The sequence below is a fragment of the Xiphophorus maculatus genome, chromosome 23 (assembly GCF_002775205.1).
Source record: "Xiphophorus maculatus strain JP 163 A chromosome 23, X_maculatus-5.0-male, whole genome shotgun sequence".
NCBI classification, from domain to species: domain Eukaryota; kingdom Metazoa; phylum Chordata; class Actinopteri; order Cyprinodontiformes; family Poeciliidae; genus Xiphophorus; species Xiphophorus maculatus.
The window spans coordinates 11,030,500-11,048,592 of NC_036465.1; the positions used below are offsets into that span (position 1 = coordinate 11,030,500).

General features: G+C 36.1%; 1 protein-coding gene across 1 annotated transcript in view; it reads right to left on the reverse strand.

The window, feature by feature from the left end:
• Positions 1–716: 716 nt before the first annotated feature.
• LOC102236241 (GDNF family receptor alpha-4-like) overlaps positions 717–18,093 on the reverse strand; it is a 49,016-nt gene continuing 31,639 nt past the window's right edge. The window contains exons 2-8 of the mRNA XM_023328301.1: positions 12,795–13,070; positions 12,525–12,605; positions 10,792–11,137; positions 10,143–10,252; positions 9,328–9,462; positions 3,800–3,951; positions 717–2,261 (exon numbers count right to left, since the gene is read on the reverse strand). Coding sequence (XP_023184069.1) covers positions 2,121–2,261; positions 3,800–3,951; positions 9,328–9,462; positions 10,143–10,252; positions 10,792–11,137; positions 12,525–12,605; positions 12,795–13,070 — 1,241 coding nt within the window. The 3' untranslated portion in view covers positions 717–2,120. The remainder of the gene's footprint in view (positions 2,262–3,799; positions 3,952–9,327; positions 9,463–10,142; positions 10,253–10,791; positions 11,138–12,524; positions 12,606–12,794; positions 13,071–18,093) is intronic.

Sequence of the window (18,093 nt, forward strand, 5' to 3'; positions counted from 1 at the left end):
AAAAACAAACACATTTGCTCAGTCAGGGGCCAGGGCATCATCTTTTTGCAAGCAGAATACACAGGATAAATTATAAAATAAATGATGTGATAGAATATTGTCCCTTTGTATTGCTCTTTTCCACTAGCGGAACAAGACAAAGTCGGGCCGGGGGGCGGGGCTAATGAGGGGGGCCAAATAATAAAGCTCATGATAATTTAACTTTACAACATAGACATGCAACTATGTCATTCTGAAATCCATCTGACATTAAATACAACAAACCAAGAGAACAACAGAAACATCAGGGTACTGGTCACTAATGATGAAACGACACAAATTAAATCAGTTCAGAACGGTTCTGAACGGATGGATTCGGATCATTTTGACACTTAATGAATTTCAACTCAGAGCCTGAAGCCTGTTTGACTCGTTGAACTGCCGCCGTTCACACAAACTGGACAATCTGGAAGATGCTCTTCCAGGCGGCTCCAATGTAAACCTTAACTATAAACGCCATACTGCTCAAAAACGCGCTCAAACAGAACACTCATGTTAACTTAGTCCGTAGAAACGCTGTAGCTAGTTTGCCATCTGTTACCAAGTGACTGATGATGATGTTGGTAGACAGCTGGTAAAAAGCTTTACCCAAAATACACTTGGAGACACTATGGACGATCCACTTGTAATTTTGTGTGTCATAAAGTTAAATGTAAGAGTGAAAATAAAGCCAGTCATGTAGCACAACATTTTATTCAATATTTTACACCCACTATGTCACTAAAATTAGTTGATCTTGTAAAGATTTTAGCAACCATGAGTCAACAATGACTGGGGTAGCATACTATATAATCTGCTGGGGCACCACATTACATAATCCTACATACACCATACTCAACAGGAGAGGTCCCGCTTTCTCCAGCTCTCATCAGACGTGATAAAGGCTTAGATCCTTGAAGTCATATTCTGCCTCCCATCCGGGCCCCCTCTAGGCCCGGGCCAGGAGCCCGCTGCGCCCCCAGCTTCCCCTGAACCTCCACCTCTGCTCTTTTCCCTTCCTTTCTAAGAGGGAGAACAAACGGTTATACAAAAATAGCTTAAAATAACCAAAACAGGTGTCTGTAAGTATATGAGAACTTTTATTCAATACAACTCTGCCTCTGTTAAGAATCCACTGCAGGTTCCCAAACAGAAAACCCAGAATCATTCTTTACTGTTAAATATCTAATAGGCTCCATTTGGTGAAAACTAAATATGTCAAATTTGTTCACTTCCTTCTTTGGCAGAAAAAAAACAGAGTGCAGCTTATAGCAATATTCACTAACACAATGAGAAATAAAAGGGTATTACAGTCACAAACACAAAGCACAGCAGCTACAGGTAGACCTACAGCTTTTCTGGTTATTTCCTTTCAAGTCCAACATGTCTTTGCAGATAAAGACCAAAGACCTATATATTCTATAAACAGAGGTGTTATCGCTAAAGCACAACAGCCTTGATGGAAAGTCTTGTTACAAAGCTCTCCAGTCTTGACAGAGATGGCAATAATTATGTCAGAGTTGTTTATGTACTTCAGCTGGAGGCATCTTTTGTAGATCTTTCTGGACTTGAAATCTGTGCTTTAGTTCAGGATGTTTAAATACAATCTATTTTACCTCTACTCCAGTATCGTGAAGAAATAAAGCTCCTTACTGAGCCAACTAGAGAGAGTGGGAAACTCCATCTTTTCCAGGACAGTTAAAGCACTGAGACCAGTGCAGACACGAAGTTCACTGGTTTTCTTCAGATATTTCCCTTTTCATTTCAAAAAACAAACAAATTTTTACAGGTATATATTTAATCACATGGTACATTATCACACATATTTGTGTTAAACGTAGCATTGTTACACAGCTGGCTTAGTCCATGAAATTGTATTTTAATTTCATTTCAGCTTGCTTAAACACAATGTACAAATGTACACACTGGTGCCTGACTGCAGAAGGTCGTCCACATATGTGGAGTCAGACTGTTTTGACACAGAAATTAAGAAAAAAACTGTGCCACTGTTCATGTTTAGAAGAAGGAATAATAGCCCATGTCAGTTTTCTTCTGTTTCTTCCATCTGCTTAAAGGGTCCTCAGCGAGTTTCCCTGCAGCGTTTAATGTCCGTAGAGGCAATGGAGGAGCAACAACAGAATGCTGAAGGCAGCCTGAAGCATTTCGTTGAGAGGTGGGGCCAAATTTGGGAGACTATTGGAGGAAAGAGTGTCATGGCCCACCAGTAGTTCATTTCCCAGAGCCTGAAATGGAGAAAAATGTAAATATAGTATAATGTTAAAGGGGAAAAATTATACAAAATTCACATTTTGCATGTTTTTGTACTTCCGTTTGGGTCTTTACTGTTTCTAAAAACAGCCCAAGTGCTTCAAAACTACTCAGCCAATTTTTGTAAAAAGGAACGGTTTCAAAAACATCTGGTATGTAACGTCACAAATCAGCAGGTACCGAAGCCTGTGGGAAGCCCAGCCGGTTACTTAGCAAATCCTGCAAAGCTCAACCCGTCACCTAGCAACATAAGCAGAGCTCCACAACATTTGGTCAGCTGGTTTTGCTGCTGTATGCACAGTACAATGGCTGCTGGAAAGGACAAGTGTGCTATTGTTGATTTACCATCCAGAAGCCATTAATTTATACATGTTATTCTTTTTCTGTATTGAAACAGAGTTGTACAACTACCTAATATGTTTTGCTTAATAGTTTATTAGATAATTATATAAAGGTTCCATGAGCTCATAAAATTATAAAGAGTAAATAAACAAGGTTTTCACTGAGTAATTTGGGGTCAGCTATTTTTTTTCTAAATTCCCACATTTTCTTTCAAGTTGTTTGTGTGGAAACATTTTTAGTACTGTGTAATGCAATAATGATGCTAAAGTTGCCTTATGCTCCTGAGTCTCCAATCATTCTAAAGTCAAGTACTATTTCCCAGTTTTTAAAGAGTATAGACTGCATTTGACCAAGTGAACATAAAAACACTGACCAAAGTTAAACTATGTAATTTAAAAGAGATTCTTTGAAAGGTAGTCAAAAATGTAAGATTTATAACTTTTTTTCATTTGACAGAATTTAATTTTGAGCATTTTCTCAGATTTTTTTGGCAAGCATAGACTAAAAGTTCATAGACTTGTCTAACCTGGAAATGAATATTTTTAATGGAGAGTATTTCAAAGCAAATGCAGATTATTTTATATACATTTTTTTTATTTGTGATATATTATGATTTTTTAATGTTTTTTAAACTAAAATTGTACTTTCATTTTTTGTAAGGTCTACTACTGCATGTTACCTTCTAAAAAGCCAAATCTATCAAAACACTTAAAATTAGGAGGAGATACTAGACAAATAATAAATGTATTTATTGGTGATAGTTTGATTTTGAGTATTGGAAGTAATTTGAAATACCATAAACAGTATCTCATACACACAGTATGGGTTACCTGTGCAACTTTGGGTGCTAAAAGTATGTAAACCCAAGAAACATGGCTTTAAGCCATGCTACAGTGACTCTTGAGGATATTCAGAGATGAAATTTATGCTTTGATCAACAGATAACTTAGCAGCAATAATTCATCCTGCAGCAATGGCTAACAACATTTTTGCTGTATCAGCCAGGATGAAAACAAATTTATGCAAATACATTTGTTGAAATAGGTTTATGCTTTGTCTAGAACTGTGAGTTCTAGATCAAAATCTAGAATTAATTTGCATTAATTCTAGATTTTGGTCATGACATAGTGAAGGGCTGCTGTGGTGAATAGGACAGAAAGCGTGTGCACACCTGTGTAGGTATTATAGGTTCCAGAATGTTTCTCATAGTTTCAGTGGTTTGTGGTTGGGAAGTGCTGCTCCATCTGTCTCCTCCACTGTGGCTCGGTGTGCTGAGAGGAGTTTGCTGCTCTGATTCTCTTCCAAACATTTTCAAAGCATTTTCTGAAACACAATATAATAAAACATGTACTATCAGAGTTAATCAATCTATTGTCTTATTTACTCTTTCCCTGAAAGTTTAATTCAATTATTTCACCTCCAAATTTTTCTGATTTTAATTGCCAAAACTTCTAGTGGCCAAAACAATTTTGGACAGGGTCAGCAAAGGAGAAAAACAGCAAGTACTCAGTCTTAACACGTATAGACTGCATCTGCATCTTCGCATTGACCTCATTAACTGTTAAGCCATTGGGACTGGCTAAATAATGCTGAGATCCCTCTTTCTCTGTCTTTTCCAGGCAGGAGGCCCGTTAAAAGAGTTGCCAAAGATTTACCATCGCAACACAAGCAAGGAAAAAAAGACTCAAATAGGTCAGTAAGAAGGATGTTAATTATTTACACTTTAGGGAATAGGTCATGAGGGGTCTAAAGCTAAAGCAACTAAGATGGAAAATTGAGGAGATGCAGCAGAAGAACAGAAAATGCCATTAATTCACAAACGTACTTTAAAAGTTCAATAATTAAATTAAAATTTACCTTTCTGCTAACTATGACATCCTTTGATAATATTTTTTCAATTGTGATAGCTAATAAAATGCTAATTAAAAGTTTTATTGTCTGTCAAATGGATGTTTGTTTGATCTTATGACATTATGTGTTACTCACAAATTCTTTGTAGGCCTTTTCTGATCAGTCTTTTCCTCCATGCTCTACAAGATTATTAGTTACAGCTCAAGAACAAGTGAAAGGTCATAACAAAGAATATCATGGTCCACTCCACCTCAGTAGGTAGCTATACAGCCGAAACCACAATAAACTGTAAGAATACTGAACTGCTTGGTACAAAGTAAAAAAAGACAAGTCTACTGGAGCTCACATCATACTCAACCATTTTCTTCTCCTGTGATCAGTTGTTTTCAATTAGAAAGGCAAACTCTGGATTTTTCTAGACTAAAACAGACAGTTATTTAGTAAGATAGTTCTTGGTTTTTCATACTGAAGAGAGAGATTTATCTCTTTCATCACAATTGTACAATGACGTGTTGCCCTTTAGTTAATGGTTTCCTAGTTACCTGCACTTGAATGAATTATGGCTGCATCACCTGATGATAAAATGACGAAGGTAGTCAAATTACTTCAGTGACATAACAATGGTTCCATCCTTCATGTGAACGTTGTATAGTTAAATCACAGGAGCACACATATAAGATGACCTTGATTGCAGGATGCTGTTAGTCATCATGAATGTTTTTTTATAGCACATCAACTATCTGAGACTCCCAAAGGTTAACTGAGCTAATGGAACAGGTATGGCTTAAATTGCAATATAAAGACTAAAAGCAGACCGCAAAGTTGTAATACAAGGCCATATTACATTTGTTCCTTTCAAACATGTAAAATGAGACCCCCTGTTTTGAACCTATTTCAATCATGCGTATCTATTAAAGTTCTGCAGCTAAGCAGAAACAGATACATATGAAATGGACAAAATGTGGTTTTACACCAAATGCCTTTCATTTGTGGCTCAGTTTAGAAATGAATTACATCTCATTAGAGCACAAGATTCTTCAGCAATAAAACTTTTAACTGCACATTCATATTGATGGTACTGACACACACCACCTTCCTAAAGACTGTTGCGGACAGAGTTTTCCCCAATTCCTGTACCTTCAAGGCACCAGCCAGGAAATAATCGTAATTTTAAAAAAAATTGCCAGTGCTAAACGGCAATCAACAGCATAAAGTGAAATGGCTTGTTATTTATACCAGTCATTTAAAGCCTGCAGTTTAGCAAAAATATAAACCAGGGTTTAAATCAGACAAGAGTCTTTGACTTAATAAATGAGGGTAAAATAATGCCCCATTTGTTACTGTAATCATAAGTATTCAAATCAAGAGCAACACCAGCTTTTTCCAGTTTTCAGACAGACAAAAAATCTAACAAACTAACTCAATGACTGAACTGAAAAAGAGTTCTAATCGCTAGGGATACTCCTGTACTTTTTTTTTCATATGAAAAAGTAAAATCAGTACATTTGGAAATAATATGCAGTGACCTCACATTTGCAGGGCCACTTACTTGTAATTCATAGGAACTGACTCTGTGAACTCTCGGGTAGCATTATCAAGGTAAGCAGACAAGGGGGATACTAATACTGAGGACGAACTGGGCATGTAAATGGAAAACAGAGCAAGCACACGCTGATAATGCTCCTAAACCCACAAAATGCCTGATTTAAATATATCTCGTTTTGCTTCTGTTGAAGCCTGCTGGGAAACATCTGTCTCGCAGAATCCAAACAACTTCGTCCTATCACTTTTTGCAGCCACAAAGTGCTCTTTGATTTTCACATCAAGTCTATTTGAATCCTTCCTGTTTCAGCTGATATGTATGATTCACTCTGATTAGTGAATATGATTTTCTTGTTTCCTTCAAAAAACAAATTTGCTCTGCAGTGCGATTATGCATTTAAAAGAATATCAGACAAACAAAAATCACAATGAGCTGTATCTTACCCCTTGTTTCTATGTAGCTGCTAATCATATATAATGTATGATAACGTATGTCCAGAAGCTATTCAGCATAAACAAATAAAATGCTTCATGCAGCTTTAAGTTATTTCTTTATAAAATCTGATTAGGATAAAAACAGCAGGTATACCGTGCTAGTGGTAGATTGGATTTCATTTTGCTTTCAAACCTGCCTTAATTCTGTGTGGTAAAGATTGACTGAGGTGTTGGAAACATTTCTCAGAGATTTTGAGTCATGACGTGATAGCAGCACACAGCTACTGCAGAGTTGTAGCTGCACATCGTTGATACAAATCTGCTGTTCCACCACATCACAAAGGTGTTCAATTGGATTAAGACCAGGTGACCGTGGAGAGCACAGTGAATTCATTGTCATACTACAGAAATCAGTTTGAGCTTTGTGACATGGTGCATCATCCTGCCAGAAGATGAACATACAGTTATTACGAAGAAATGGCAGTTCAGCAACAACTGAACTGCCAGTTGAACAATCTTAGGATTGTTCCGCTAAGTCACCCCTACCAGTACACCTCTATCCGCAGCCTGAACCACTGATACATGGCAGGATAGATTCATGATTTCATGCTGCTTATACCATATTCTGACTCTACGAACTGAATGTTACAACTTTAATCAAGAATGATCAATCTAGGTAATGTTCTTGCTGTCTTTCATAGTCAACTTTTGGTGAATCTGCTTGAATTGCAGCTTCAGTTTGTTATTTTTGTCTGCCCATTCTCATCTGAACAGTGACAACAAAATATGACATATTTGTTCAGACATCTCCTGCTTATTGGAAGCTTCTCCTGACCATGCTCTGAACAGCCAAGATATGGATAAAAATTGCAGCAACTTCAAGTTTCTGAAATACTCAGACCAGAACATGTGGAACTCACAATCATCATGCCATTAAAGTAATCTCATTTCTTTCCTGTCAAACTGAGCATCTTTGTCCTGATGCTCAGTTTGACTATGGTTTTCCTCATGCCTTGATGCCTGAATGCATTAAGTTACTGCAAAGTGATTGATCTGAAAAAGTGTGTTTAGTCTGGAATCACAACTTTGGGCAATTGAATTCTAGAATTAAATATTTTATTTTTATCATAAAGAAACATAAACACTCTAGTGCAAAAATCATTAGTTTGTGTTGCAGTCATTAAGAGATTTCTTTGAAAGAGAAGCTCAGAAACAATCAGAATCAAACTGTCAAAGCAAATTAGCAAGATATATATTTTTTTCCACGTATCCAGACTAATTCAACTAACTAAAGCTGTAGCGCTTGTCTAATGTTGGCTTGTAAAGTTGTTCATCACTGTGTCCTTGAATTTGAATGATCTTTTTTCTGCACCGTATAACTGTAGAAGATGCTGTGCCTGTAAAGACAATTAGTTGCTTAAAATATCTGGTTTGAATGATTTAGTTGGATAATGATATTTAATCAATTTTATGCAATACATGTCAGTCAAGTGATAAACTTTATATATATATATATATATATATACAATACAGCCTTATGTCCCGTTTGTTCCATACAAAAGTATGGCACAAGCAATTATTTCAATTAATGTAATTCTTTCCCATGATGTGCATGTCAGTTTCTTCTTAGTTGGTGTGCATAAAAGAATTAGAATTAAATTATTTCACATTTCTGAATAATACAATTTAGATTTTGGTTACTTTAGCAGTTATTGTTGAAGGGCTAATTATGCAATGATCAGCAGCAGATGTCCAACAGGGTTGAAATAATAGTGTTTCTGTAATATTCTTTGTGGAAAAATGTCTGACTAACTCTGCACAAGTCACAAAAAGCTCAGGAAGTCATTCAGTATGACTGCAGAGAGCTTACAATGGAGTTCCATTACAGCAAAGTTTGTGAGGAGTGCTTCAACTTCAGATTCAAGGTCTTCTGAGTGTGGAAAAACTGAAGCTTGTCAAATATTTTATAACCATGAAGTTGCAGTTAAGAAACCTGCTGCATATTTAAATCAGTTCAGGGTTGTTTTACAACATTTTTCATCAAAATATATCCTATGCCATTCACTTTGTCGACTTTTGTGTCTAATTAGGTACAGTCAGTTAAAGCCAAAGGGGTTTAACAACCAGGGCCTGAGGCCAGAAAATAAACAGCAAGAGTCAGAACAAAACAGAAATAAGCCATGTGCTAAATTTCTACAATTCATGACAGAACTAAGCTGTTTATGATTGAAAGAAAATGCTGAAAAAAACCTGTAAGTGGAACATAATCATATTTAATAGAAATAAAGGTTTTCAAACATCTATGTGTGTATAATTAATACACTTCCAGAAATATATAGGCTTTTCTATTCTAATCTATTGAATGTATATGTAGTCTCATTTCTCACCAAAATAAACAAAATGAGAGTATAGATTCTTAAAATGTTTTCACACCCTAATAATGTCTTTTTCAATTTTGTCATATTAGAAGTACACATTATGGCAGACAATAGAGATCAAAAAGATCAAAATCTGAAAAGCCTGCCATTTACATGTATACTCCACATCCCTCCACAGTCAGTTCTTTGTAGAACCACTTTTTGCTGAGATCGCAGCTGCAGTCTTACTTTCTACTGACTTTGAACATCTCCAGATGAAAATCTTTGCCTGTTTCACTGTAAAACACCTCACGCGCAGTCAAATCGGAAGGAAAACATCTGTGACAATAATTTTAACTGATTTTAGGTCTGGACACTGTCAGAGTGTAGCCTTACTTTATGTAAGACTTTCACATAAAGTCCCTAAAAACCCAATGTAATTTGTGGTTGTGATGAAAAGGTTTCCAAAGCACTCTAGATAGATGCTAAACGTGTTCAGTTGCTATGGACTCACGGAGACAGCTGTTGTCTGTGAAAAATCCCAGGAAGCGATCGCATTCATCCCTCGTGCTTCCACTTGGTGAGCAGGAGCACCATGGAGCCACGTTGGATGTAGAGTTGTCAACATAGTTGGGAGTTATGGTGCTTCCTGCAGACAGACAGCATTAGTATTAAATATTCATTATTCTCAGAATTGTTACACTGCATTTCTAAACATTAATGGACACTGCTTTTCCTGTTCTGTTGTGAGGAGATAATGACATTGTAATATTAGAAGTCTGAGAGAGTGTGCACTGGTTTAATACTATAATTCTACCATTTTAAGTCTTGGTTGTGTTTTTAATCAGCATGGTGAAGGTGGGTTTCCAATTGCTTTAGTACATACAAGGCAGGATTGAAAATGCCAAGTGAGTGTTTCTGCTAAGGGGCACTATTTAAAGTTATTGAAATGCATTAGGTCAGTGTAGGAAATGAGGCAGTCATTCTTTTTTTTCACAGAGTCTTATAAAAGAGATTGCACCTTACATTATATAAAAGACCTTTCAACATATGTATATATATGTTTACCTAGAGAGATGCTCACCGTGAACTTTTGTTTTAGTTTTTATTTTATTTTATCAAGTCTCCCACTCACTCTTAATGTGTTTTGTGTACATTGATTCTTCTTCAAGCAAGCTTCTGCTCATTCCTATCTGTTTGCCTCTTTCCATCTCTCACACGACATATGGTGCACACCTCCATTCACACATCACCATTTTCTCCTGCAGCATTTCTTATATCGCTTCGTTTTGCACATGTTTTCCTTCTCTGAGTAACATGTCTGCCCACCTATAAGCCCTGTGTAGGCGAGGAGACACGCTCCATAGTTCCCCTCCTTGCAGCCACTGGCAGATGTTTTTGAGGGTTCGCAGTCAAACTGAAACTGTGCCAGACGAGACCTGCAAAAGCACAACAAGGGCACAAGTCAGCAGGAACATGACAGAAACTTGTAAAGTTTATGCAGAATCTTTCCAGTTTTTTAAATGAATTATGTCGCTCTATCTTTAATTAACATGACATGAAAGATATATTATTTGCAATGCTAAAGAGACTGAAACTACTGAACTGTAGACAGAAAGTGATAGAAAGAATAATATATTTCATCCCCCAGACCTGGGATCATTAGTAAAGCCCTGTGAGTGTAATGGGGCTGAGGAAAAATAATGGCCATGCACAGGAGATAGCAATGAGCAATAACTCTGATCCATCTGCTTCTCTGTCTGAACTAAATATTTAACAGGTTATTCCAACAGTCTTTCTGTGGGGTGGTTAATGCAATGGTGGCAGAAAGCTTTAAGGTAAAATAGTTATCCATTCTGCTGAATGAATTACTCTTTATTCATTTACCGCTTACTAAAAACAGCTGGGAATTGCAATTCTATTACAGCCTAAAATCTATGCAAAACAATAAAATGCTCCAATTTTGCTCTGCTCTAACCTGCAAACATAGTCTGCATCACACATCTTCTTCTGTGCAATGCAATTAGGTCTTTCCCCACTTTCATAGGAACAGCTTGGCACAATGGTCTGCCTCCGACGCTCTGCGCACGCCGTGTCCGTACAGGGGCAGAAGAGAAGCTCATGCGTGTAGTCGGCAGGAACCCGGTCAAAAAACCTGCGTAGGGCCCTGTTGCATTTGGGCCGGTTGCACAAGCCAGACTTGGCAGTAGGTTTGATGCAAGCTGAGACGTATTCAGTGCGCAGCTTCTGGCACAAGTCGTCCACGTTGCAAGCCTTGGCTGCATCCAGGCACCGATTCACAGTTGTCATGCCAACGTCCGAGTCTGTGGATGAACGCAAGCTCAAAGTCAAGAAGTCAGTGGAAAAGTAATAGCAATATATCAAGAAACGTTTGTGTTTATGTAAATAAGTACGACCTGTGGCAGCTACTCAAATTACTCATCATTTGTGCTGAGATATTTTCCTTGACCTAAATATGTTCATGTGAACTTTCATTAACAGAAGAAAAACCACAGCCATCCAAGACTCTTTCAGATAGTGCTGAGATATACAGTATATGGGACCACAATAAAATTATTTCAAAATGTTTCCCACGTTGTTGTGAAATTTTATCTGCACAATGTATATGGGCAGGATAAAAATAAGACAAGTATGGACAACCTTAACAAAACATAAACTGACACTGGAAGTAAATCAGAAGCACTTTCTGATTTATTTTCAGCAAGAGTTATAAAAAAATCCTACTCAATTGCCATCTTCCTTCAGTGCTTTTTCTGGGATTTTTCCCATTGAGTTTGACTTAAAAAAAAGTCAAGTTTATCATGCTTGTCCTGTATTTTTGAGTTTCAAAAACTCCAGAGATTTTTTTATAAAAAATCGTATTATTTCATAGGAATTAATTGCTCCTGAAAAGGAACTTTTATTCAATTAAATCGAGAAGACAATGTCACGCGGACAAAACTGTTTTACTGGATGAAAAATTTATGTGAAACCATCGAACTTATGTCTCAAAAGATAAAATCACATAGCATCTAAAATGTTTAGATCAAACTTCAGTGTGAGAGCATTTGTGAGGGATTTATTATGACACAAATAGTTGAGAAGGGCTCTGTATGAAAACTGGGCTGCATCTTCATATCATCATAGCATTTTTAGGGCTGTTTGAGGGTTGGAAGAAGAACTGGCTAAAAGAGCAGATAATCATTTTTCTTTGAGGATCCTAGACATTATTGTAAAAGAAAATAAATGCATACTTTATTACAAAGTCTGCAATCTTTGTCACTACCAGAAATGGAATGTCCAATATTCTCTATTTTTGTTTTGGTTTCATTAATATGTTGTGCGATTTTATTGTTTAGAAAGCCTTAGGCTATGAAGGAAACACAGGATACTGCTAAAAATCTGTTGGTTAAACCAAATTCCCCATTAGCATGCTGTAACACACAAAGATTATTATGTTTTTTTCGAGCCTGGAATATAAAGGAGCTTTGTATCCAAAAATACTCACAAGACAAACAAATAACTTTGATTTTGGAAGTTATACAAATATTTAGACATTTTCTTACATGACTGCAAGAGATCTTTGTTTGTCTTAGGCATGTTTCCAGGGATGTCAGTGGATTATGTGCCTTATTCCCACAACAAAATATCTTTGAAGGATGAAATGCTATAAACAACAGGGGGAAAGGTAATAAGAGAAAGCTAGCTAACCTGCTGTAATAGAAGCCAAGCGAACATAATCATAATCCCTCTGCACTGTCTCGTAGGGATAACTCTCCACAAGGTTGAGTCCTGAAAGAATAACAGATGGCCTAAATTAATGATCAGAGAATGAAGCAAAAATGTAGAAAATAAATATGTTTATATTTAGTCACTGAAAGATCCCAAAGGATGAATTCATAAATTAATCATTTAACTTGGTCAGTCACTGTGTCTTTGATTTATTAAAACATTCTTTCTAAAATGAAAAAAATTACAGACCATGAATGATGGACTGATGAAGACTCCAGTAGATGCTGAGGCAGTTCTTTTCCTTCTTCATCCCTCGTTTGCACTGGCAGCCACGTAATGGGCTGGACAGGAGGGCAGACACTGCGTTGGCACACTGGCTTCTGGCACCGGGGCCCAGCTTCATGCTGCCGTTGCCGGCCACACACTGCCGCAGAGTACGTAGGCGCGGACTACAAGTCTCATCACTGGAGCACGAGTCTCCAGCCACCAAACAGTCAGTTCCAGCCAGTAAAACGTCTAGCAGAGCTGTTTCAGAGGAAAAGAAATCATAGCAGAGAGCAAATGGATTAGGATATTTGAGGTCCAAAGTAAAACAACAAGATTAACTTAGGAAGATGAAAACAGAAAATGTGAAAAGCCTTTTAAGGGATCAAATGTGATCCCTTTCTATGGAGATGCTGAACAATTTGTTAAATAAGCCAGCAGCTTATTGTGAAAATGAGCAAATCCTGCAGTGATTATGCCACTGCTCTCATACAACATGCTGAAAATGTAATGTGTGCTGCCCATCTTTAAAAGCTGGAATATATTAGAGATTTTAAACTTTGTGGAGCACTGAATCACCACATCCTATTGGCTTTAGGTCAACAACAAAAAAATCCTGCAGTACTGGTGGGATGATTCATTTTTATACAAGAACAGTAAATTATATATTCTTAACAAGTGTCTTATAAAATTACTGGTTTTATCCACCTTTTTTCATGCAATTTCAAAAAACTTTAACATTGGCAAAACTTGAATATACTATTCTCTTTGATTTAATTGCATTATGCACTAACTGAGAGTAATTTATCCATAATTATTCTGAAAAAAAATGCCCATTTGGCTTTTTAAGGACTAAACTTACAAACAAAATGAATGGATTTGTTATGTCTTTGAAATTATCCAAAGTGGACTTGTATAAGAAATAATAATTCTTGTATCATTCATTTATTTTATTTAAGTTTCACTGTATCATCTTCATTTGAGGCTAGGAGCAAAATGGTTAATTCTTAGGGAAGGTCTTTAGTAGAAACATTAGTTTAAATGCACATTTACATGCACATGGAATAATCTGAGTGAGAAGAGTGGTGACTCCAATGTATAGTTTTTATTTCCTATATAGGGTATGTTTGGGCAGCTGTAGTCTTTTACTAATCAAATAAAAGAAATGAATAATGGCTTTGAACAACCGTTCAAAGAGAGACACATACAGTTCTTTGTTGGTCTTTAAAGGCCTTTAAAGTTTAAAGACCTTCTCCACTAATCTCTCTTTAATGAGCTGCACTATTGATTCCTGAAAACTTCATCAGTTTATTTATTTGTTTGTTTAATTTTAGATATGTCTTAATGGTATCCTGGGTATCAGATAGGTCCTGATCAAGGCATTTTATAAATGACTCAAGTATAAGGAGGCTGGCTCTGTCTCCTGATACCTGCTCATGTACAATCTGCCAAGATGGATTTGGGACAATGTGGTACCCTGTGTTGAAAGACTCTTTTGTGCATGCAAACAAAATTGATAGTTAGAAACACATCAACTTCAAGGTGTTACATGCCTTGTTTACATGGAAGTTGACTTTTTCCAAAATGACTATTCTAGTTGTCTTTTGTAAAAAAAAATTAAAAAAAAGTTACTTATACGGAAGTAGTATGGTACATATGCCAGGCCTGTATGTGGCAATGCAATGCAGAGACTGAAAAATACTAAATTCAAAGATGACATGGAGCATTTATTTTCAGCTTTCTGCTGTTTGACTTTTCAAACTCCTTTTCAAAGGGATAACAGTATTTACATAAAAATCCAAGCATGTATGCACTGCAGCATGCATACAAAACAACAAAAACATTTTTTGGGACTCCCAAAACCTTGCAGCCCTTGTGTTCCTGCGTCTCTATGCCCTTTCTAAAATCTGGTTCAGCCATCTGTGAATTTACTTCAGCTGCCCCCCTAGCAACCAGTGATGTCTACCTTTATTTTAACGTAGTACCAGGAAAATGTAACTGTAATATACGAACATGACCTAAAACAGAGGAAATGAATTTAAAGTGTCATGTACAAATATTTAATACAAAAGACAAAAGTAACTAAGTTATTGCTGAGTTTAAAATAAAATTTGGCATTTGTGTTTACAGAAAAGCATTGTTTACTATTTAGCAGCTCATTAAAGGTAGATATATTTATATTTATGACTTTACTATATGACTCCTTTAAATTTGTTCTGATATTAATAATTCAGATGTCTGGTCTGTTTCTTGCAGTCAGCATAGCTCAACACAGACACAATTACCCACCACAGCTTTAAGGGTAAGCATTAATGCATTGAGTAAAATACTTTCATTAAAATTTGATCATTTCCAAAATCTACATAAATCCTCCAAACTAATATAATGTTATTTATTAATAAAAATAAGTAAAACAAGAAAAAAAAACAAGTATCAGAACAAGTCAAAAAACCTGCAAAAAGACATAAAAAATTTCAATACCATTAAAATAATAAACACACACAAATAAACTACTTCTTGCCAAGAAGAAGCTCTAACAGTAAAGATTGTGCTCATCAAGGGAAAATTAGATTACTATTACATCACAGTAAAATATCTTTGAATAATTTTAATAAAGTTTGATGTAAGCGTGTCTTGCATGACACAGGTCAAATAAAAATCTTAATTAAGTGAAATATATTCAAATAATAGTGGCATTTATATAAAAAAAAATTAACATCCTGTGGTGCATTTGTAACTTTATCAGGCATTTATAACTTTATCAAGTTATAACCAGTTGTACTGGTTATAACTGGTTTCTGTAAGACATAGCAATATATCATACAATAGCTTGCCATATATCCATCACTCAGGTGCCAACAAGTTGAAAATTACTAGCAAGATCACTGTATGTCTGAAACTTTTGCAAAACATACAGATGAGATTTAAATCTCCTGAGTGCAACTGTTACCAATCCTTCATCATGGAGGTTTGCATAAATACATGTAGAATGCCTTTATATCTTTTTTCCTTGTGATTAATAGTGAGTTATTTAGTTCAAAGAGCAAGAAATAAGTTTTCACTACTAAAGTTATTTTGGATAATTGGAACCTCACACTTTTTAATTTGCAGTACATTTTTACAATTTCAAATCTCCTGAATTTTCTTGTATCGAGTTTCATTTATTGTTAAGGTTGATGGTCAGACATTTCTCTCCTGATTAAGAATATGAGGAGGCGTTTAAAGTGTCTGTTAGACTTGGTGAATTCTCGCTGTGACTTTGTTTTGTTTTAATCTATTTTGAGTAGTTTTGGTTCTGTCACTTCGACCCCAGCTTTCCACACTTGTCTTCATTATTTTTTGTAGCTCCACAGTCAAAAAAGTAATATTCCACTTATTCAAATAAGGCATTAATTATCTGTACTGTTAATTATTAACCAGAAAGGTACAAATTAAGCTGACTTTATTTATTGTTACTACTACTAAAATGTCCAACTATCCAATAAGCAGATCCTGTGTCAAGATTACTGGTGCTGAAGAAATGCAGCTTTGTGCATTACCCACACTCCTGCAATTCTAAAAATAATTCTCATAACATATTCCTAGGCATGATCTATCTAAAGCTGAGCAAATATTGAAATTTCATGTTATATTTTTGTTTACTTGAGATATTATATTTTTGCTTACCATGTCCTTGTATAAAGATTTGTGTTTCACACAAATCTTCCCCAAGATTACACTGTGGTTATTTCCACGGAGACATTCCTCTACTTACATTGCCTTGGATAAAAAATCACCTCCTTTGAATATGTTCACATTTTGTCAAGCTACAGCTCCAAATATCAAGTATTTGTATTTTATGTGATAGACCTACACAAAGTAGCCCATAATTGGGAGGTCAAAGCAAAAGGTAACATACTTTTTAAAATGTTTTTTACAAATAATAATCCAAAAGTATAGCATACATTTGTACTCAGCTCCATTTATTCTGATACCCCTAAATAAAATTTGTGAAACTTAGGAAAGAAACTTCTGTGCAGAGATGTGACCAAAATGCTAAATGTAGAAGGAAACCAACACTGCATACTATCCTGCACCCACTGTCTGCCCAACAATGCATGGAGGTGGCAGTATCATACTGTGGGCTTGTTGCTCTTCAGTGAGGATGTAGAAGCTGATTAGAGTTGAACATGGATGGAAGGAGTTAAATTTAAACCTCTGAACAAAATCCAGTTGAAGCTGCAAAGCACTTTTGACTGACACAAGGACTCACCTTGCAGCACAAGGATTTAGATTATAGCATATTCTTGTGTTAAATTGGCCAAGACTTAATTTAATTGAGAATCTTCTAGTGCCTGATGTGTTTTGTAGAATGGGCAAACAGTTCAGTCTCTGAATGTGAAGCAACACACCCCAAAACATTTTCAGATTTGACGTCAATAAAGGATGAATACAGTGGGGGAGGGATTGTTGGTATTTAAGCACAGAATACTTTTTAGATTTGAATTAACAAAAAATGCTAAAACTATGTATCATTTTTCTTAGATTTTATAATCATGCACTACCTATCATGTAAGTCTGAATTAAATACATTTCTAGTTTATGGGTGTAATGGGAGGAACAAATAATTGGAACTTTACCTAAACCACAGGGGTGTTTTGAGTCAGTGATAACATAGGGTAGTTTAGCATATCCAATCCTGACAGAGAAGGAACCTATACAAACTCGAAGGCCATACGGTCGGATGAAAATCCATGACTGAAATCAGAGATCCTTCTTGTCTGGCTATACATGCGTCACTTTGTGTTGCCTGGGCAGATGCTGCTATCAGCACCGTACATCATGAATGCAAATTAGTTCCTTGATTTGACATTTCCAATAAGATCGTCTCAATCTACCAGTGGGCTTAGCCTATTAACTGTGTCAGTAATCGCTGTGTTCTACGGTTCAGTAAGTCGTCAGTCTACCTGCCACATAAATCACTGCAGGATTAGCTGATCAGTTACCCCTATGCACCAACTTAATGATCCACTTCACCACAGATACTGTCGAATGGTTCCTGATGAAGTCAGCTGGAATAGTACCTTCATGCACTCTTTGCCTACACAGATGTTAAGTTGTGGATAAAAATTGGGTTTATTGGTGCATATGGTATTTTTCTTTTTGTGCATTAATTTGTTATTTAATGGGGATAAATGGATCAAAGCAGACAGATACATTAACTGGTTATAGCTCCTTAGTTCAAGGTCTTATGGATACTTAATATGTTATTGCATCATGATGTGGAAAAATTACAATTAGGTCA